Source organism: Bipolaris maydis, assembly GCF_028858645.1.
Source record: "Bipolaris maydis strain C4 unplaced genomic scaffold PSV08scaffold_1, whole genome shotgun sequence".
Lineage (NCBI taxonomy): Eukaryota > Fungi > Ascomycota > Dothideomycetes > Pleosporales > Pleosporaceae > Bipolaris > Bipolaris maydis.
The window spans coordinates 1,330,462-1,350,361 of NW_027093857.1; the positions used below are offsets into that span (position 1 = coordinate 1,330,462).

General features: G+C 52.5%; 7 protein-coding genes across 7 annotated transcripts; 3 read left to right on the forward strand and 4 right to left on the reverse strand.

The window, feature by feature from the left end:
• Positions 1-282: 282 nt before the first annotated feature.
• PSV08DRAFT_376041 (glycosyltransferase family 20 protein) lies at positions 283-3,803 on the forward strand (the record flags this gene model as incomplete). The annotated part of the gene is made up of 4 exons (XM_066093317.1): positions 283-354; positions 524-537; positions 774-3,196; positions 3,250-3,803. 4 exons carry the CDS (start codon positions 283-285, stop codon positions 3,801-3,803), a joined length of 3,063 nt encoding a protein of 1,020 aa, XP_065949947.1.
• Positions 3,804-4,676: 873 nt separating this feature from the next.
• On the forward strand, positions 4,677-5,486 carry PSV08DRAFT_255444 (uncharacterized protein). Its single transcript, XM_014222688.2, has 2 exons — positions 4,677-4,943; positions 5,038-5,486. The coding sequence occupies exons 1-2, from the start codon at positions 4,916-4,918 to the stop codon at positions 5,247-5,249; spliced, it is 240 nt and encodes a 79-aa protein (XP_014078163.1). The 5' UTR covers positions 4,677-4,915; the 3' UTR covers positions 5,250-5,486.
• A 2,673-nt stretch (positions 5,487-8,159) lies between these two features.
• PSV08DRAFT_376047 (amino acid/polyamine transporter I) lies at positions 8,160-10,375 on the reverse strand (the record flags this gene model as incomplete). Its single annotated transcript, XM_014222689.2, has 8 exons — positions 8,160-8,716; positions 8,794-9,108; positions 9,177-9,224; positions 9,288-9,417; positions 9,504-9,619; positions 9,679-9,901; positions 9,957-10,131; positions 10,190-10,375. 8 exons carry the CDS (start codon positions 10,373-10,375, stop codon positions 8,224-8,226), a joined length of 1,686 nt encoding a protein of 561 aa, XP_014078164.1. The 3' UTR covers positions 8,160-8,223.
• Positions 10,376-10,879: 504 nt separating this feature from the next.
• Positions 10,880-11,581, reverse strand: PSV08DRAFT_346079 (uncharacterized protein; the record flags this gene model as incomplete). The annotated part of the gene is made up of 1 exon (XM_014222690.1): positions 10,880-11,581. The coding sequence occupies one exon, from the start codon at positions 11,579-11,581 to the stop codon at positions 10,880-10,882; it is 702 nt and encodes a 233-aa protein (XP_014078165.1).
• Positions 11,582-14,565: 2,984 nt separating this feature from the next.
• Positions 14,566-15,444, reverse strand: PSV08DRAFT_376050 (glycoside hydrolase; the record flags this gene model as incomplete). Its single annotated transcript, XM_014222692.1, has 3 exons — positions 14,566-14,609; positions 14,669-14,979; positions 15,062-15,444. 3 exons carry the CDS (start codon positions 15,442-15,444, stop codon positions 14,566-14,568), a joined length of 738 nt encoding a protein of 245 aa, XP_014078167.1.
• A 1,360-nt stretch (positions 15,445-16,804) lies between these two features.
• PSV08DRAFT_192782 (clathrin light chain) lies at positions 16,805-18,022 on the reverse strand. Its single transcript, XM_014222693.2, has 3 exons — positions 17,896-18,022; positions 17,580-17,836; positions 16,805-17,498 (listed from the first exon to the last, which is right to left on the reverse strand). Exons 1-3 carry the CDS (start codon positions 17,933-17,935, stop codon positions 17,034-17,036), a joined length of 762 nt encoding a protein of 253 aa, XP_014078168.1. The 5' UTR covers positions 17,936-18,022; the 3' UTR covers positions 16,805-17,033.
• Positions 18,023-18,323: 301 nt separating this feature from the next.
• Positions 18,324-19,780, forward strand: PSV08DRAFT_357923 (RNA polymerase II-binding domain-containing protein; the record flags this gene model as incomplete). The annotated part of the gene is made up of 2 exons (XM_014222694.2): positions 18,324-18,426; positions 18,541-19,780. Exons 1-2 carry the CDS (start codon positions 18,329-18,331, stop codon positions 19,778-19,780), a joined length of 1,338 nt encoding a protein of 445 aa, XP_014078169.1. The 5' UTR covers positions 18,324-18,328.
• Between the last annotated feature and the right edge of the window lie 120 nt (positions 19,781-19,900).

Sequence of the window (19,900 nt, forward strand, 5' to 3'; positions counted from 1 at the left end):
GCTGCTGGGGCGGTTGTGCTGGGGGGCATGCTGGCCATTGCCGGCCCAACATTGGCTGCATCTGGCTGCGACATTTGTATCGCAAAGTCGCCAGAATAGCATCCACATGGTACTCCTACACCCACCCTAGCCCCAGCGTCGTCGACGCCGCTCCACCGGCTGCACATGTCAAGGCCCACCTGCGCATTGCCATATGAAAATGGCCTGACATCATGTTGACCGGCCCAGCAAACCTCTGCAGAGCGGTCAAGCTGGCGGCGCGCGTCTTGTAGCTCGACCACGATGGGAATGGGAATGCAGCAGCCCAGCAGCCACTGTGTGCCCTGGTCCCCCGGCTCCAACGTCACAGCCGTGGTTGGTGGGGCATGAACCATCCCACCGCCAGCCAGCTTTTCTTCCCCCATTGCCCTCGTCGGCCTTCTGTGAGCTTCTCAACACATCTGCCGCCTCTGTTGACTCCCTCTCCTCCTCCCAGACCCTCTGGTTTGCCCTCCTGTGACCTGCACAATCTGCCCCGCGCCAGTGTCATAGTCCTTGGTACGTCCCCACCACCGCGCGCCTCCCTCTCTCTGTCCGCTATCTCGACCATATCACCACCACAGAGATAGCCACCAGAGTGACGTCTCGTGCCCTGCAGCGTGCCTCGTGTCGTCTGTCTTGTCAACCGTCTTCTCCTGCCTGCCAATACCCCATACCACCTCAAATCACCCAGTCGCAACCCTTCTGCCCTTACCAGCCCTCGGAGCTTATCGATATCTAACCCTTTGATATAGTGCAACAGGTGCTCAGCCTACAATCGCCATGAGCGCCCCTACAGATACCACAGACGGCAAGCCCGAGCGACCTTCAATCGCTTCCCAAGAAAGCTCTCACCCTGCACTCCATCCCGACATCACCAACGTACCCGTCACCCCCGGCGTCCACCTCTCGGGCAAGACGGCCTACTTTGACGAGTCCTCCGACAAGAAAGAGGGCAGCAGCCTGCCCTTTGATCCCGAGACGGCCACGCCCGGGCCCTCGTGGAGCGCAAACTCATACTTCTCCAACCAGCAAAGAGCCGACGGTGCGGGGCCTCAGGCAGAGAAGGCAGCAGGCGCGCAAACCGGGGAAGAAGTCAAGAGCAAGCTGAGCGATGCCCCTGGCTCGGCCCCCAAGCACAACCTGGCAGACGTGGATCCGCGTGCTGCGCATCCTGGCCTCAATCTCAGCGGCCGTGTCATCAGTGCGACTTTTGCCATACCCTACACTATCGGCTACTCTCCGGGCAACGACTGGGAGCTCAAACCACGACGAGGAACCTCTGCCCTTTTTGATTCATTCTCATATCTTGCTTCCTCCTCTTCGCCTTGGAACCACACGCTTGTCGGATGGACAGGAGAGATCTCGCATGGCACGTCGGCCGCCGCCACCGCTGCGCAGATGCCTACGAACAAGGCTGCCGCACCCATTCCCGTTGATCCCAAGAACCCGAACCAGGCAACCCAAGTCTCGAACGGCTTTCGAATCGGCCCCGACGACCGAGCGCGACTGGAAAAGCAGCTCGAGCGCGACCACGGCGGCAAGATTGTGCCAGTGTGGCTCGTCGACGAGGTAGATGATGGCAAGGACGAATACATTCTCAAGAGCCAAAGCCATTGGAGGACCTATGCTGAGCACGAGCTCTACACACTGTTCCATTACAAGCAGAACGAGCCAGCCGATGGGCGTGCAGCGCGGAAATCATGGGCCGACTACTACCGCATGAACAGGCTGTTTGCAGACCGAATCCTCGAAATCTACAGTCCAGGAGATATTGTCATGGTACATGACTTTTACCTCATGCTTTTGCCAAGTTTGCTCCGCCAACGTCTGCCAAACATCTACATTGGCTTCTATCTTCACATTCCTTTCCCCAGTAGCGAGTTCTACCGCTGTCTTAGTAGGCGCAAAGAGGTTCTCGAAGGTGTGCTAGGCGCCAATATGATTGGTTTCCAGTCGTACAGCTACGCACGGCACTTCTCGTCTTGCTGCACTAGGATTCTAGGTTTTGATTCTTCGTCCGAGGGCGTTGACGCCTATGGCGCTCACGTAGCCGTAGACGTCTTTCCCATTGGCATCAATGCCGTTTCGACACAACGGCAAGCATTCGACGATCCAGAAATCGACGAAAAGGTCAAGGGCATTAGGGAAATGTATGCAGGCAAGAAGCTCATTGTCGGCCGTGACAGGCTGGATGCGGTGCGTGGAGTGGTGCAAAAGCTCCAGGCTTTCCAACTCTTCCTGGAAAAGTACCCAGAGTGGCAGGGCAAAGTGGTGCTTATCCAGGTCACTAGTCCCAGCGGTCTCCACACCGACAAGAGCGACGGTGCACAAGAAAAGGTCGTCAACAAGATTTCGGATTTGGCAGCCAAGATCAATGGCACGTACGGTACTCTGGACTTTACGCCTGTCCGTCACTTCCCGCAGTACCTTTCCCGTGAAGAGTACTTTGCTCTGCTCCGAATCGCGGACATTGGTCTCATTACCAGTGTACGTGACGGTATGAACACGACAAGCATGGAGTACATCATCTGTCAAAAGGACAATCACGGTCCGCTTATCCTATCCGAATTCTCCGGAACGTCAAGCTCTCTCGGTAGTGCAAGCCATATCAATCCGTGGGACATGAGCGGAGTAGCCGATGCCATCAATAAAGCGCTCAAGCAGGACGTAGCAGAGCGTGCACAGACACATGCACAACTTTACAAACACGTTGTGGAGAACAATGTTCAGGCGTGGACCAATAACTACTTGAAGAGACTGATGACGAACCTATCGTCGTTTGACCAGACTTTTGCTACCCCAGCGCTTGATCGGGCTAAACTTCTGTTCCAGTACCGGCAGGCAAAGAAACGACTATTCATGTTCGACTACGATGGCACTCTGACGCCCATTGTCAAGGACCCACAAGCAGCTATCCCGTCTGACCGCGTTATTCGAACTCTGAAGACGCTGGCAGCCGACCCTACCAATGCCGTCTGGATCATCAGTGGCAGAGACCAGGCGTTCTTGGACGAGTGGATGGGCCACATTCCCGAGCTTGGTCTCAGTGCTGAGCACGGTAGCTTCATGCGGCCTCCACGGTGCCAGGAGTGGGAGAACTTAGCCGAGACGACGGATATGACTTGGCAGACGGAGGTACTCGATATCTTCCAGCACTACACGGAGAGAACACAGGGTAAGGTCGCTTTTGTGCATGATGGGACCATGTTTTACTGACCGAGTGGACAGGTTCGTTTGTGGAGCGCAAGAAGATTGCACTGACCTGGCACTATCGCCGGGCCGACCCCGAGTACGGTGCATTCCAGGCACGTGAATGCCAGAAGCATCTGGAGAGGACCGTGGCCAAGAAGTACGAGGTCGAGGTGATGACGGGCAAAGCCAACCTCGAGGTTCGTCCAAGATTTGTCAACAAGGGAGAGATTGCCAAGAGACTCGTCGAGGAGTATGGCGAAGGGCCCGGGAAAGCGCCTGAGTTTGTTCTCTGCATGGGCGATGATTTCACAGATGAAGGTTTGTCTTGTGCCCCCAATGGGATTGCTCATTTGCTGATCATGGTGGCAGACATGTTCCGATCGCTGCGCCAGTCGAAGCTGCCTACGGATCATGTGTTTTCAGTGACTGTTGGAGCGAGTTCGAAGCAGACTCTGGCGAGCTGGCATCTTGTTGAGCCGTCTGATGTGATTTCTGTAATTTCGCTGCTCAATGGCTCAGCGGATGCAGGCAACGTCGGGGCGGTGGCGATTGTGGATGGGTCGGTGCCCGAGTCGCGTGTGGTGCCTTAGGAATGCTGTGCGTAATAGGGGTGGGGGGTTGTTGGCATCTTGTGGTGGAGCACGGAGCATGGCAGAAGATTAGACGTATATAAGAAATTTACAGCATGATGGTTGCGTGGCGTCTGGCTATGGCCCGCAGTAACAGCGAGGACAGCAGCAGTGAGTCAAGAGGCGCGTATTATGTGTATTGGCTTGACAGACAAGTTCCTGGTTTTGGGTGAAGAGGTTGCAGGCCGGACAAGGATGAGATGCCGTTGGGAGAGGCAACGAAGCGAGCCCCTTGGGACGAGCGTCGGCACTGGAGCCAAGCGGGTGGGTGGTGGCGGCATCGGTTGTGTCTGTGTCTGGAGCTCCCCTCCCCCCAGTCCTCCACGTGAAGGGGCCTGACTCGACATCCACCAACCAACTCTCTGTCTGGCCATGCGGGTGATGATCATCCACTTATCCTGTCGTCCCGAAGAATTGCGCAACAACTCATGTTCGCAGCCTGTCTCCTACTCCCTCTGCCGTGTCACGCAGGAACCCTCGCTTGCCATGGCGAAAAAGACAGACGCTGCAACACGGCCTCTCGGCCACAGCGGCCCACGACTCACTAGGCTTCGACGTCGGAACTCCTTCTGCTATAGGCTTGGTCTGTCTGCGTCTTTCGGCTTCACTAGCCCGTATTCATCAGGCTTGGCCTTCGAGAACCGGCATTGCATGAAACCTGGAACGCCTAGTCCTCCTCCCATGCCCCAACAACGGCACCTGAGCACTTGCGTCCGTTACCAGCCATTTCTCTCTCTTAAACCGTATCGCTGGTCCTACCGCGCCCCGGATTTTGTTTGCTCGCTCTTCCACTTGACGCAATCCAACCCATTTTTTGTCCCGGCAGATACACCCACCGGAAGTGCACCGTCGAAGCCGCAAACTGATTCGTCACCGTCTTCCTACATACCCACATCACTCTGATACACCACCTGCATCATCCGAACAGGGACGCGGTCGTCAAGTGGGTTCCGACATCTTATCCGTGCCACGTTTTGCACTACATTTTGCTCCCTGGTATTCCTCGACTTCACACACCACACTTCTCGGCGCAACTACCGTAAGCCACGATAAACTCTACACAAAACTTCAACATGGGTATCTTCGAGAAACTTCAAGCTCGTATGTCTCGCCTCGACTCGCTTTGCTTCACATGGACCCCGTTTTTGTCGTGGAGCGGCTTATCAGCATTGAGATGACTAACATCCGCGTCTAGGCCTTGAGCTGCACCGCCTTGAACAGCGCTACACGCGCCGCGAGAAGCGTACTACCTTCATTAGCGAAGCGCAGTATGTAGACGGCGAATACGTTTATGCTTCGTCGCCTTCTTCCGCGAAGTCGTCAAGCACCGTCAATAGCAAACGTTTTAGCGTCATGCCTTCCATAAGAATAAAGGAAATTGGTCGCAATGGCACCGGACGATCTTAAGAGGCTTGTATGCGCAGTGCGCTACATCGCCATTAATACATGGACGAAAATGTCGCGGCATTTTGGCCGTCCAAAAAATATCACTACGCTGTAGTGCTCGGGGAAGATGCTGTACAACGTTCTACAAAGTTGTGTGCTCTTGCTGTGCAAATGCTAGAGCTCATGCGTGTCGGACCCCTAGGGGTCTCGCAACACATGCAGGGAAAACTAAACAACCCGAAAACCCCGAAACTACAGAGAAAAAAAACACATCATAATTCACTCGACACGCAACGACATTTAACGGCTGGATATATCAACCATCGACGAACCGGACGAGAGCGAGAGACCACATGAGCGCGCGGTTTTCCACATACTACAAAGAGGCTGGTCCACTTGACGTCGATAACGCTTCACTCATTTGATCCCCCCCCCCCCCCCCCCCATCGATTCTTTCATTTTTTTATTCTTTACCAACTTCTTTCGACTTGTACCTATCGAACCCACCCCTGTCCACCCTTTTCCCTTTTTCCCTCTTTCTTCTTTTTTTTTCTATGTTCAAAAAATCACATTTGCAAGCTTAGCTTTCTTACTTTGCTCATCTATCTAAGGTGACACGGGAAATGGGGAAAGTGTCCTTATTTTCCGCTCCCTTTTCTTTTCTTTTTTTTTGTTTCTCAGGCCGATGACCTTTTCATTCACTCTTGATGTAGAGGGAGAAAAGTGTTTTTGGGCATATGATGAGTAGTTGTTGTGTTCAAGTGGAAATGGGGTTTCCCTCGGCTTGATGTTTACTTTTGAGGAACCCTGAGGATGCAGTATACCTAACTTGTTCTTTTTTTCTTCAGAAAAATTAAAACCATTTATTTAAAATTTCCGGTGTGGATGTGCGTGTGATGCAGATTTGCTTTTTCTCGTGAATTGGCTTGCTCGCTAAATGCATATTGCTTTTTCTTACCACAATCTTTTTTTAGTGTGAATATGGTTGGTGGTAATTAGCAGTACCATGCTAAGATTTGCCATGTTTGTTGCTTTTTGTTTATCGGGGAACATACGAGAATCCTGTGCATGACGAGAATGAGATGGAAAAAGGATGGGAGGGGGAACAAGCCTTCTTCCCTTTCCCCCCTTTACTCTATCACCTCTACTCTAACAAGACAAGGGCATGAAGAAACGAGACGTAAGTACTCCGACTGGGATCATTGTACGTGCAACTGTCCTGTGGACACAAGTAAAGTATACAAGTACACACTTCTCAGCCCAAATTAACTACACTGATCCCACTCCATTTACAAAACGCCTCCAGTACTTGCCATCCCCCATACTGCCTACCACATCAAATCCATAGCTACTCTTGACTACGCATATAAACCTTTCCAGACACGTTGCTTAAACAATACGATACAACAACTTCTCTTATCATCAAAAGGACAGTATCGCTAATCCCAAAAGTCACGTGTATCAATCCCATCACAAGTTCCATCTGCACTTCCGTCCTCAAAAAAAACTTCAATTGCTTAGGGGAAGGTAAATCCGTCTGCCAAGATACACCAACGCATTCACCCACAGTACTAGTAAAGCCATTCAACAATGCAAAAAAAAGGTCAACAGAAAGGGGGAGAGCTAGCAAGCCTACGTACCACCCACTTCCTTTACAGACCGGTGTATACTAGACGCAGAATGTAACATGCATGCACGCGCATGCTCCTTCTCTTTTCCCCGTATCTCACTATCTAATCGGCGTTTCCCCTTTCCAATACTTTTTCCATTTCTCTACCCGAATCCCCTCCCATTCACTATTGCACTCGGCTACCTGCGCCCTTCCTGCATGCTCTAAGTTGACACTCCCCAGTGCATATGCACTCAACCCTTCCGATCGCCCGCTTCCCGATCACACACACACACACACACACACACACTTCGCGTTCACGCGCTCACTCGCTCGCTCATTTTGCTCGCACCTACCACGGTACACTCTATGCACCTACGTATACGCGACCTCTATCCCCACGGGAAAGGAAAAAGGATATACATGGCGCATCTACGGCTTGCCGTGCACATGCAAGTGGAAGGGGAGAGGGATTTACAGATCGGTGTGTGACTAGTGTCGAGTGTCTGCGGAGATAAGAAAAATAGTATGGGATAGGGAGACAAAAGACGGTCAATTGGGTCAAAAGCTAATTGGGGAGAGAGCAGGTAAGGGTATCGTAATATGGGCAAAGGGGACGATGAGCACCATAGGGGGGTCTGTGAACTATGAGGATCGTAGTGCGGGGTGGGTGTGTGTGTGGGGGGGGGGGGGGGGGGAGAAAGGAGCCAGGGAAGGGGCCAAGGGAAAAAACGGGAAAAAGCAACGTTGAACCAACAAATAGTGCTAAAGAAAAAGCAAAAAAAGGATCCAAGATCAAGTTAGTTGCATAACCGACCAACCATAGACGTGTGCAACCTCAGAAAAGAACACGCATCGTCAGAAGAAATGTAAGATCTAACAACAATATATTTGCCAAGTAGAATCCCTATGCAAAGTACTATCTCAACAAATAAAACGAAAAGGGGGTATCTTTCGATCTATACAAATACTCTCTGGCTTCGCTTGCTTGATAACAAAAAGCAGGTGTGTGTGAAATAGAAAAAAAGGGGGATAAGGGGAATGTACGAACTGGATGAAAAGCAGAAGCAAAAAAACACATCAACAACATGTCTAGATATCCCTTTCATACCCCACACCCAGGTTTGATGAAGAAAAAAAAGAATACAAACGTCCAAAGGGGACTTCCGCCGAAAAAAAAAACGCCCAAAATATGATGATGATGTATGAACAAACACAGCCCGCTTGGGGAGAAGATTACACGGATTTCCCTTTCTCTTTGTTGTTGTGAACTAGGGAGTCGTAACGAAGGTCGTTAAAAGCCAGATATCCGCACCTGGCATGTGCGCGCGATCCAAAAAAAAGAACGAATAAAGGACGAAAGAAACAATTCGAGAACGCGCAGTCTTATGGACTATCGTAGTCGTTAAAAATCTCCTCTGGGTCCTCAGGTGGTAGCATATCAATGGTATCGCTGGTCCTGGGTCCTGTGTATTTCTTGCGCGCACCCGCATACCACCAGACGGTACTGAAGAAGCCAATGAATGCGGCGACGCAAATGGCGTAGTTCATGTTATCGAGACGCACGGGGCGGACGGTCGGGAAGAACAGGACGACACTGATGAAGATGACCCATGTGACGGCAATGGCGTTGACGGGCTTGCTCCATTTGCCCATGGAGTAAGGGCCTGGGTGGAAGACGACGCGGCCTTCGTACCATCGGTGAGCAATGATGACGGCGATGTAGCTAATGTCGAGGGCAGGCGCGGTGATGTTGAAGATGGCGGTGATGGTTAGTGTGCTTCCGATACCGATGAGATCGAGGCAGCTGCAGAAGATGACGACGAGCCAGACGGCGTTGACAGGCGTGTGCGTGTGCGTATTAACCTTGCTCCAAAAACTTCAAACAACTTGTAAGCAATTTGGTTCGTGGCCAAGAGGGGGGGTGAAAGCATCGCAGAAAAAAAAAGAACTTACTCTGAAAAAGGAAACGCAGCATCGCGGGCAAACGCCCAGGCCATGCGTGCATTAGCCAGCATGGCTGAGCATCCGGTGAAGAACTGGACCAGCATGACAAAAAACCACATGATGGTTCCACCGGTTTTACCGCCTGCGTTGAAGAAAATCTGGGCAACAGGCAGACCGGTTGGCGTCGCCATGATGGCGTCGTAGTCGGACATGCAGAAGCAAAAGGTCACGGTTAACATCCAGCCGACGACACCGGACACGAGGATTGCAGCGCGAATCGCCACGGGACCGCGGATGGCGGCATCGTGCGTCTCTTCGGACATGCTGTACGAAGGAAACTAGGGTTAGCATACATGCATGCGTGTCTGAGGCTTTCCATAGGGCTGACTTACTGCGTAGTGCCGTCGTAGTCGGTCATGGTCCATGCAACCGAGAGGAAGCTGCAAACCAATCATGTTAGTTTCAAGGTGCTTTTTTAGTCTTTAATACCGATACGAACGTACCCGAGGAGGAATGAGAAACCTTGGCTGCCCCATCCGGAGCCGTCCGTGACGGTAGTAAACACCCACTTGGGGCTTTGTTTGTTGGGCGTGAGAATGAGCAGGGCGATGCAGATGCAGATTGATGCAATAACTGGGCTTACTGTCAGCTTCTATTTTTTGTGCCCCGCAAAGCCACGGCCACGACCATAGAGGCGAAGACATGCTAGGCGAACGTACTGTTGATCGGGGCGAACCACAGGATAATGCGGTGCAGCCAATTTGTGGGGAAGGAGCAGATGGCGCCAAACATGCAGAGCACAAAAATGGCAAGGAGCACCGTCTGGTAAGCTTTCCTGCATTGATCGGTGAGCCACTACTGTGTGTGTCGCCTAGAATGGCGTGCTACTCTTACGGTTCAAAGGTTGGCCCCGCACCATCTAAAGTGTGCATGACTGCTGTCGCTAAGATCATTTGCGAGATGGTGTAGGCCAAACTGGCAACACCAGCGGCTTGACCGAGGAAGTTGCACCATCCGATGATCCACGACCAGGCAGCGACGTGCTCGGGGGGCACAACGTGTTTTGTGACATAGTACATTCCTCCGGCTGTGGGGTATGCTGAGACTAGTTCGGCAACTGGAGAGGCGTGTTGTTAGCTTCGGTGGCGAAGAGATGAGTTGGAGTAGAATACCTGAGCTGGCGATGCAGTAGGCCATGATGCTACCGATGAACCAGGCCCAGACGGCTGTTGCTGGGCCTCCTGATGACATTGGAGATCCAAAGGTAGCAGGTACTGAACCTAGCACTCCGAGAATGGAAATGGCATACGAGACTGTGGACCATCTTGAGAAATGTCTTTGGAGTACCTGCGGGCAGTGGGTGAGATGGGAGTTTGAATTGAACCCAGCAACATGCCACACTTACAGGAGCATATCCAATGCGGACAAGAAGACGGTCGTCGTCGTCTGCAATGGTCGCCATAGCGGGGGGTTGGTTGTTCTTGCTCGCGTCTGTTGTCCTGGACGACTGAGATGAAATGGTTGGTTCGAGTGCCTTGCCGTCCCCGGACTGTGCACCTGGTCCTCTGTTTCCGAATTCTGGATTACCCATGGTCAACAAGACATCAACGACTGAACATGAGATTTAGGTGAGAGAGCGAGGTGGAAGGGTGGCTCAGTGACGGAAGGCGTAGATGGGATTTAGAAGCGTGTAAAAGACGTTTGTGGGTCACTGCCGGAGAGACACTAGGGACATTGACAGCAGTAGCATAGACCCACACCAGCCCCCGGCGCCAGAAAGCGTACTTCTGCAAGTGGTAGGGATATGGTGGTCGGGGAGGTGAAGGTAGGGACGGGGAGGCGAGTAGTGGGTTTTATCGTGGGCTAGCTTGCCAAAGGGCCCAACCCTGCTGGCAGTCACAGGCCATGACTGTCCAGTAGCATCATGATGCGAGAACTGACTTACATACTGTGAGGCCTGTAATTAGTACATATGCGTGTACATGATGACACGCGCCGAGTGTGCTGCAGAATTGGTAGCTTGTGAAGGGCGTGAACATGGAAAAAGGCAAGTAAGAAAGTGGGCCGATCAGGAGCAGAAATGGGACATTGTCAATCAGCCCTGTCGTTCTGCATGTGGGCTAGTCTCTTTAGTTTCTCGCTGTCTTGCCAGGGCCCGGCGGATGCTAGTCGCGACGAGCAACCGTGGATTTGCGGTACTGTCATTTGCGCAGGGTACAAAGTCTGGTGCCGGACGTTTGAAAAGAGGAGCGTGCTCAGCAAAATGCTGCCCGCTTCGGCGACCCAGAGTGGCGGGCCGTTTACCTACCTTGCATTTTGAGCGACCAGGGTCTGCTTCAGCCCTGGGAACAATCTGCCCTCCATCTCGGAAGGAAACGAGCGATCGAAGCAAGTCTTTGTTCTTGAAGCTGCATGAGACCCAATTGCTCGCAGCAAGCCACTGTTTCATGGGAGGCTCTGATGGTGAGTCAACTGCTGTCGTGTCCATTGTGCCTGTCCCTGAACGGCATAATACGACACGACACGACACAACACGACACGACACCTCAGGCTTCTGTCGTCGCGTATTCGGGTGCGCTTGCTTAGCTACTCGAGGGCTTCGGCCAAGAGCTTGCCGCACTCCAACGCCGTCATCAGAAGAAGCTATGACGAATGCAAATTCAAGCTGCGGCTTGCCTTGGGCGAGGCTCTGGAAGCGGTACGACTCGGGGGTGCGACTACGGCCTGCCTGCAACCGGTTCCCCCTGACAGTTCGTAGCAAAACTTCAGGCCAGGCGGTGAGGCCCTCGAGGCCCATTGGCCGCGGCGGCTGTTTCTAATGCGAGTCCATCATGGCCGAGGACGAGGGCGCTTGTTGACTGGTATGTATGATATCAGAGATTCTGTCTGCTCTGCGTCTACCTGCATATCCCGCCCCGACCCGGGGCTATTATCCATGGGCCTTACATGCTCTGCAATGTAATGGTGGAGTGAGATTGTGTCAAAGAGCCTGCAGAAAACGCCCTGCTACACTCTACGTACGCACGTAGTGCTCTACGCGTACATACAGCAACATTCCCTTCTTGTCATGGCCATGGTCAGATCATCCCAGAAACTGCTGCAGCCCAGTGTGGAATTTCCCGGTCAAGTAGCGTAAGCGATGGACGCCCGCAATGGGGCACACACGTGCGTGTGGCCCGCGTGAAGGACCATGTACCGGACTTTGCTTGTTGCTTACCATTGCCCCGGTCCTGAGCCTGTCCCACGTCACCAAAAGAGAAAAAAGCGTAGCCACTGTGCTGTCCTAAGGCGCGCCACAGCACTGTCGCGGTAAGAATAGCCATCTCTTCCAGAGCCTCAGTGGCAGCAGTAGCGCGCCCTCGCCGCTTCTGAAGCCTGTATTACGGTGAGCGATCCTCCGAAGCGCCGCCTAGCCAGTATGCACATGTCCACCTGATCAAGCATCGCCCATGTCGTCGATGCCGTGATGCCTTCGATGCCCCTCGTTGCTGCTGGCAGCAGCCGAAAGAGCGGTGGGAGGGCTGCCCAGCCATGCATCCGAGAAATTACACACTGCCACACGGCCGCCCTGTTCGAGTAAGTTGGCTTGACCCGGAGTACGTACCCAGCGCCACCCAAGACGTTTGTCAGACTGTAAACGGATATCACGGGAGCTTGATGCTGCACCCATGACATTGACATGCTCCCAGTAGTTCCTCGGATAAAGACAATTCAAGGGTCGAGGTCCCTAAGAGCCATCCTAAGTCCCAATCCGGTATGTAAATCTCCGCCAGTGTTCGGTACTCGCTCGCGCAGATGCGAGTTAGGGAAGAAAGAGGCGAATTTCGGTCGCCCCACTGTGGGCATCATCGCATGCTAAGAGCTCAGTAGCTTCGTCAGTAGCGTCCTTGTCTTCACATCATCTTGACCGCGACTTTTTGGATACCATGACGCCAAATACCTAGTGTATTCTGCCCAGTTTTTCCTTTCAGTCATGTTGGCGTCACAGTGAGATAGAGAAGGGGGAATACCGCAGCATTGAAATCTCCTCAAACTACTCCTCAGTACACGGCCTGCCCGCGACAATCCTGACTCGCCATGCACTTTAGCGAACTTATCTGAGCTTCATTTTCCAGAAGATACCTCAGGCACTCGGCCGTTTCAAAAAAGCCGCCGAAACCATGTGCGGACCCGTCCGCTAGGGCCGACGATCAGCGTGGCATTCTGTAGCGCGCTGCCCAATGGCGGACCTGTGACACCATTTGCCTTTTACCATTCGACCTCACTTGGCCAATCCACGCTTCGACTAGCATATGCAGCATTTCCTTCCCACCTAGGCGCAGGGTGACCGGAAACCGGCGTCGGATCCGCATACCTTTTCAGATAACACAAAAAGCTCCATGTGTGTAGTAGTCCGGTAAATCAACGGTAGCTTACTGCTAGCACCATGTCAACGTGCAATGTGCTCAACTCATCACACACTCATCAGCCACCCAAGTGGCCGAGGTAATCAAGAAAAGAGTCTATGGGTCAGCTTCCTCCGGGTTTCTGTGTTGCTATCCAGGCTCTCACCCACAACTCAACAACCCCGTCTACAGAGCCTGCAGGGTTAAAGTCGAAAAGCAGAGATCGCATGTCATGGAACAGCTAGTAATACAGGGATTGATGTATTGAGAAGAGATAGGAACAAGATAATCACGACAAATGGATCTCTATACAGAAAAGGTTTCCCTTCAGTCACAGAAATTGATGATACGAGAGTGAAGCGAAATGACCGAAAAGACCGGACCTCTGACCGAAGATCATGATCAACATTCTATCTTTTCCAGGTTCTTGAGCTTGCATAACAAGGAAAATGTGTAAAAGCCAGGAAAAGAAGGACCGATGCTTACCATGCTTATGTTGATGGTAATTGTCCAGTCAGATGAGGGAACACATAGACACGTCTCTTTTTGCAAACGCTGTTTCTCAAAAAAAAATTACATTGCATTATACACGCTACGTGGGACTTATTGGAGTGCAGCTAAACAATCCTTACCATCCTATCAACGCAGCCCGGAAAAGAAGAAACACAGAGCGGAAACATGCAGTCACCACTTCTACATCCACATTCCCATCACCATCACCATCCTGTCCACACATAGGTTTGAAGTGGAGTCGTCGCTCAAAAAATGCAGGGCGACCTATCCTTGTCTGCTACGTGTTTGGTATATGCTGGATGTGTGTATCGAGGGGAAATCCTCTTGTGACTGTTTGTACCTCTTCCCCCCACTTCTTCTGTATCCACTCCGTGAGGCACACTACATAGGCGCCTTGGAACAGCCCACTTCTCGAATCAAACACCTCTTCTACAATCCACTTTGTGGAGAGCCTATTTTGCGGGTAATTCACTTTCGCATGCGGAACAACTGTCAGATGATCTGTACAGTCTCCACCAAATAAGGGTGGGGTGGGCGAGGAATCAGGGTCTGCTTGAGGGGTGGAAGGAAGGAGGCAGACTTGCATGGTTGCCAACTGCGCATACTGCGCGAAAGGCGGGAAAGAAGACAAACACACATAGTAGTAGTCCGGAGGGTGCTGGGTGCATAGTGTTTCTGCGTACTAACTCGACAGACATGAAGGCATACAAGATATGACTGATGAACAGAGCAAAATAGGCACGCAGTCAAAAGCCACCACGTCTATCCATTCTAACAACCCCAAAGTATATACAGAAGCAAAATATCTACAGCTAACCTCTCTCTGTATACAATTTCCCTCACACTCCACAACCTCCCCACCCCCCTTTTTCTACCTTAACATTTAGCAGGTAAACAGCTTCGGGCCAGGAATAGGATAAGTTTGCGCTGCACACATATTAGCAACCATGTCCCCACCAAAACGAACTTGAGGAAATTAAACATACCAGTATAAGCATTATACGCAATCCCCGCATCCGTCCCCTTGTATGCGCCAGGAAAGCTCACCAAGCCCGACGGCTTCGTACTGCCACCCCCAGTAACCTTGAGCTGATGGCACCCGGGATAAAACTGCGCACCAGGATACTTGTACGCGGAATGCAGCGCCAGCACCTCATGCCTCACAAGATAATAGCCCGCAGCAATGCATTTGGGGATGGTGTACGAAAGGTATCCGCCCGCCACGCGAATAGCATCAGAAGCCCACTTGTTCGATGTACCTTGGCGTCCTTCTTCTTGCACCTTGAACCACACGGCACTGTCATGCTGCGTTAGCAAAGAGCAACTCCCCATGGGTAAACATAGGACAGGGTAAAGAGGGAGGAAGAAAAAAAACGTACTCAGACTCCGGCATATAAGCATCACACCCGGTATCCGGACACCTTGCCATGTATGTAATCGAAGGCCCAACGTGGCTCTCAGGCCATAGGGTCCAGTAAAGCTTGACTTCGGAGCCTGCAGCTGCTTCGGCGTGCAGGGCCGCGGGGGAGGAGCCCTTGAAGCCGCCGGCGGTGTAGCCGCCGCATTGCAGGTCGGAAAGCGTGACGTCTTCGACGGGGCCGTTGCCTTGGATGGGGCGCGAGATGCGTTTGACGCCGGTGGTGTAGGGGTCTTGATAGGGCTGGTAGAAGGTGTAGTCTTTGCCGCCGATGGTAGCGTTGGAGACGTAGCCGTGGGCTGCGGCCGTGGCAGCGAGGCCGAGGGTAGGAAGAAGATATTTCATCTTTTGCTCTTCTTCTTCTTTATTTTTTCTGATATGTTTCCCCTAAAATCGATTGGAAGGGAAGGGAAGGGAAGAAAGGAGATGGAAGTGCAGTGAAGGGAAAAAAAAGGCCGAGACAAAGAGGATTCTTTATAGGCTGCCTCGAAAAAGATAGATCAACAGAAGTCTAGCTCGGTATAGGAAAACCAACCTAGATGCCGGAATAAATGATTACACACACGGCAGTGAAAGTTCTTATAGTAGCACCACCACACCAACCTCGGTAGGTGATTCCTCCACGATACACAAGCCGATAGTTGGCTATGCAAATAAACCACAACAAGCACTATTGCAAATGTTTCCGAGAGACTCTCCACCCCCCTCGGTTCGTGCATTGGTGCATCGAGACCAAGGAAGGGGATGGGGGGGCAGAAAACATGTAGATTAAAAACTTGGCGCGCTAAAAGGTCACCGTGATGTCGAGTAACATGCACACCTTGCCTGTTTTGGGTCCATGTAAAGTGTTTGAAGAAGCCGTTATCCCCGGTCAAAGCATTTTAGAGAGGTTAAGCGAGATAAAAGGTATTCTTCTTTTTGTTTTGTGAAAGGGCCGGCATCCTGGACAGTCGTAATTTAGCTGCAGTTGGTCGGGTTATCAGTGAAACAGCCCTTCGCAAACAGACCCAATACAGTCGAACGTGGGATGCACAGTTAGCAAGGCTCCAAAGTGGATGTCTCTGGCATGCTGTAATGACAACCACAAGACACTCTTATTTGCAGTCATGATTGGTGGTAATACGCCTTTCGATTCGGACTTGTCGTCTCGGATTGAAACGTTTACACGTGATGTCGGCTAGGGGGTTGGGGGTTGGCGGGAATCCTACACCATCGGAGAAATTAATAAAGCTTTCATATAGCACCTAGCCGGGTTGCCGGTCCAGGTTTCGCATGTCACGATAGCGGCGAGGTTGCCTTCGATACTACTATCAGCCTTTTCTGCAGCTACATTGGAATGCGGCCCGGGGACGTGGAGGAAGGGGAGTGACGCAAGCGTAAACGTTTAGATTGCAGTGCACTAGGCGAGGCCTTGGCTCTAACGGCGGGAAGCCAAATGGGATTTGGCATCACAAGGGCCTAGAAGCGGTCAACTCAACTGAGGATCAGTATCAGCTGATATAATGTGGCTTCGTGTTTGTGCTCTTGTAGATTTAGGTCGCCGCTTCTACTTTTGGATGACGTCAGTGCACTTTGTTGGGCGCTCTTGCTCCAAAGTATATGGTTATAGCGCTTGACATGTGCATGAGTATGTCTAAAGGGCCGTGGTTGCTCAGATAGTCCTGGACACGCTCATCAATCACACAGTTGGAGGAGAAGGCAATCCTTGTGTAGGTGTGGTCCAGAGCCACTGTCGAACAGACCTCGCTCTTGCATTTGCTGGTATAGGCCGAGCATAAAAGCACTCGTCAGAACTCTGAGAATAGATATTAACACAGCCGTAGCAAATAATTGGCAGCCCCTCCATGAACTCCTGGCTACACTCGGAAATGATCGCATTTTCCAAAATCATACCCTGAGCTCCGAAAATATCACGACCCAGCTGTTTTCGTCACCTAATATCCGGTTGCGCCAGGTGCTTTCTCGTCCTTCTTCAGGCTGAGGAGCAGCTCCCTGAACCGTGCCTTGTCGCTGCCCGATGCACCGCCCTTTGTGCCTTTTCCACTCAAGTCGACCAGCTTCGCAATGCGCTCCCAGCTGGTTCCGCCCGCGGTGGTGTCGTCTCGGTTTGCAAGGAACTCTTCCGCCTCTTTCCGTGTCTTAGCAATCTCCTTCTCCTTCTTGTTGTTGTAGTTCTCGTAGAAGTCGTCAATATTTTGCTGTGCCTCCTTGATGGTGCTCTGCTTGCGCTCTTCGGCTACTTCGTCGCGGTGCTGGATCTGGAGGTCGCGGCGCTCGCGCCACTCTCGAATGACATCGGGCTCTGGGGAGTCTGATCGCTGGGGAGTGAATGATGGAGCTGGCTGGCCAGGAAGAAATGGCAGGCTTGATCCAGTAATGGTGCCACCAGGGGCCATGTGCTGCTGCAGTCAGTATGGTGCCTAAAGAGAAACATCCTCTTGCAACACGTGTTACAACCAAGGACGCAGCGCATTACATACCTCGTTGGTAGTGTCAATGGCAGGGAAGGAGCTCTCGAAGCCGCTCATTTCCTCACCACCAGCCTGGGCCTGGCTGAAGCCCCCGCCCAAGAGGTCGTCGTCTCCATCCTCAACGGTGGCTGTCCGGTCGTTTTCTGAAGCAAACTGGTCGGCATCGTCGCCAAGGAGAGCGCGCTCGCGTGAAAGAAAGTCATCGGCGCCGGCAGTGTCGCCTACAAGGTCGAAGGCTGCTGAATCACCGCGCGCTTCGGTCTGGCCTGGAGATGTTCAGCACTGTGTTGCGGAGCTGCTTCGGGGGTTCAATGGCTGAACTCACCAGCGTCAATCTCGTCTAATGAAGGAAATCTGTCTGCCATTGTGAATGTGGTGTATGTGGTGGGTGTAGGGAGAAGCGATAGCGATGTGATTGGCGGCGATTGCTTGCTTCCAAGTGTCTTGTTTGTGGTTGAGTATGGCTACCGTCACCAGCCAGGAGCAGGCTTGGCAAGTGTCTAGCTACGTTTAGCCCGCATTGCTGTTAGCGTCCCCGAGCTCTCCATCACCTTCGACAGGTCTCACTCATTGTCTTCTGCCATCATCCGCTCGTCATCGCTGTAGTCGCAGGCGCTAGCAAGCCTCGAGTTGATCACCTAGAAGTATCGCCAGTTCCTACAGAGTCTGTCTCCACTTCCTTGAGAGTGTCGTGTTGGTCTGGTCGCGTGCGATTCTTGCTTCAGTAGCTACAACTATCATTCGTGAAGACATTAAGCATGGCCTTTACCGAGGACAGCCTCAAGGCAAAGCTCTCGTCGCTCAACGAGACCCAAGACGCCATCTCGACGGTTGGCCAATGGATTCTCTTTCACAGGTAAAGCCTCGCATACTTGACATTCGCTGCACTCTTGAACGCGTCTCACGCGCATGCGCGCGCACTCGTCGCATTTGCAACTTTGGAACCAGAAGCTAATACGACTATCTACAGACGACATGCTGAGCGCATTGCTGCCGTATGGCTCCAACGTATGAAGGAGTCGACGCCAAACAAGAAGCTGGTCCTAATCTATCTCGCAAACGAAATCACCCAGACATCCAAGATGCGCAAGAAGGAGGAATTTCTCAAAGCATACGAGCCCATTCTCGCCGAAGCAACGACCGTCGCTTACAAGGGCTCGCCCCACGAGATACAGAACAAGATCCGACGTGTGGTCGAGGTCTGGCGACAGCGATCCATCTTCAATCCCGCTGTCCAGCAAGCCATCGAGAGATCTATTGACGAAATCGATCGCACAAAATCCACGCGCAAGCCTGCTCTTGGTGGCTCGCTCTTCTCCAGTTCGACTGTTCCACCTGAGCTTACTTCGGTCGCCCCTCTTGCAACCGCTCTCCAAAAGGCCGATCTTGCGACCAAGCCCGCTGTCACCACCGCAAACCAGGACTATGAGAAACTCACCAACCCCAACGCTGCCATTCCCTCCCCGCCAATGCATGCGGCAGGTCTCGCCGCCCTATGCAAGAAGCTGGCACTGGCCGAGGGCGCCGTCGCAGAGAGTATCAAGGCGCGCAAGGCCCTCATCACTGGCCTGGAACAGCTGCTTGAGACGAACAAGACAAAACTGGAGCAAGAGGAGGCGCAGGCAACCGATCTGAAGACCAGAAAGGAGGCAATCGAAAGCCGCAAGCGCGAGGTCGAGGAGGCAATCCTCAAGGGCCTGTCCGCAGCAGAGCAGAACAAGATCTCCACTGCGCCTCTCCCCGTCGCCGCAACTTCACCCGCAACCGCAACCTTCCCCACCGGCCAAGGCCGCCCCGAAGTCGAAGAGCTCACTCCCCCACCCATGGAATCCTTCACTCCCACCGGCTCCCCCCAGCAGAAACCAGCACCCCGCAACGACCCCGTCCCCAATATAGGCGACGACGTCATGCCCGAACCCGCCGCCAATCCCGTCGTCCCTGAAACCGCATCCGCACCTGGCCATCACACCACGCAACCAGACTTTGCTACCACAATGGGCGATCCTAACCAGCATGTCGCTGCTGATCTGCTCAAGAGCCTCCAGCATGCTAGACCAGGTGCGGACGGTGCTGCGTACGGCCATCAGGCGTACGAGAATATTCACAAGAAGAGGAAGATGAGCCGGAATGCACCGGATGATGAACTTGCGGCTTTTGCGGGTGACAGGGATATGGCGGGAATTGATGATAATTTCGCGGAGCTGATTTGAAAGGGTTGATCGTGAGAGAGATGTATTACGTATCCTTGAGGATAAAGAGCTTTTTTTCTCTCATTATTGAGTTTCTCCAACTGTCAATGTTCATGTATATCATACACGTGGATTGTGTTG

Excerpts from the sequence above, each read along its gene's own strand:
- PSV08DRAFT_192782 (XM_014222693.2), bottom strand. The coding sequence starts at position 17,935 with ATGGCAGACAGATTTCCTTCATTAGACGAGATTGACGCTG. Across the intron at positions 17,837-17,895 it reads ATTAGACGAGATTGACGCTG|GCCAGACCGAAGCGCGCGGT; the intron begins GTGAGTTCAGCC and ends GAACATCTCCAG. Across the intron at positions 17,499-17,579 it reads CCATTGACACTACCAACGAG|CACATGGCCCCTGGTGGCAC; the intron begins GTATGTAATGCG and ends TGACTGCAGCAG.
- PSV08DRAFT_255444 (XM_014222688.2), top strand. The coding sequence starts at position 4,916 with ATGGGTATCTTCGAGAAACTTCAAGCTC. Across the intron at positions 4,944-5,037 it reads CTTCGAGAAACTTCAAGCTC|GCCTTGAGCTGCACCGCCTT; the intron begins GTATGTCTCGCC and ends ATCCGCGTCTAG.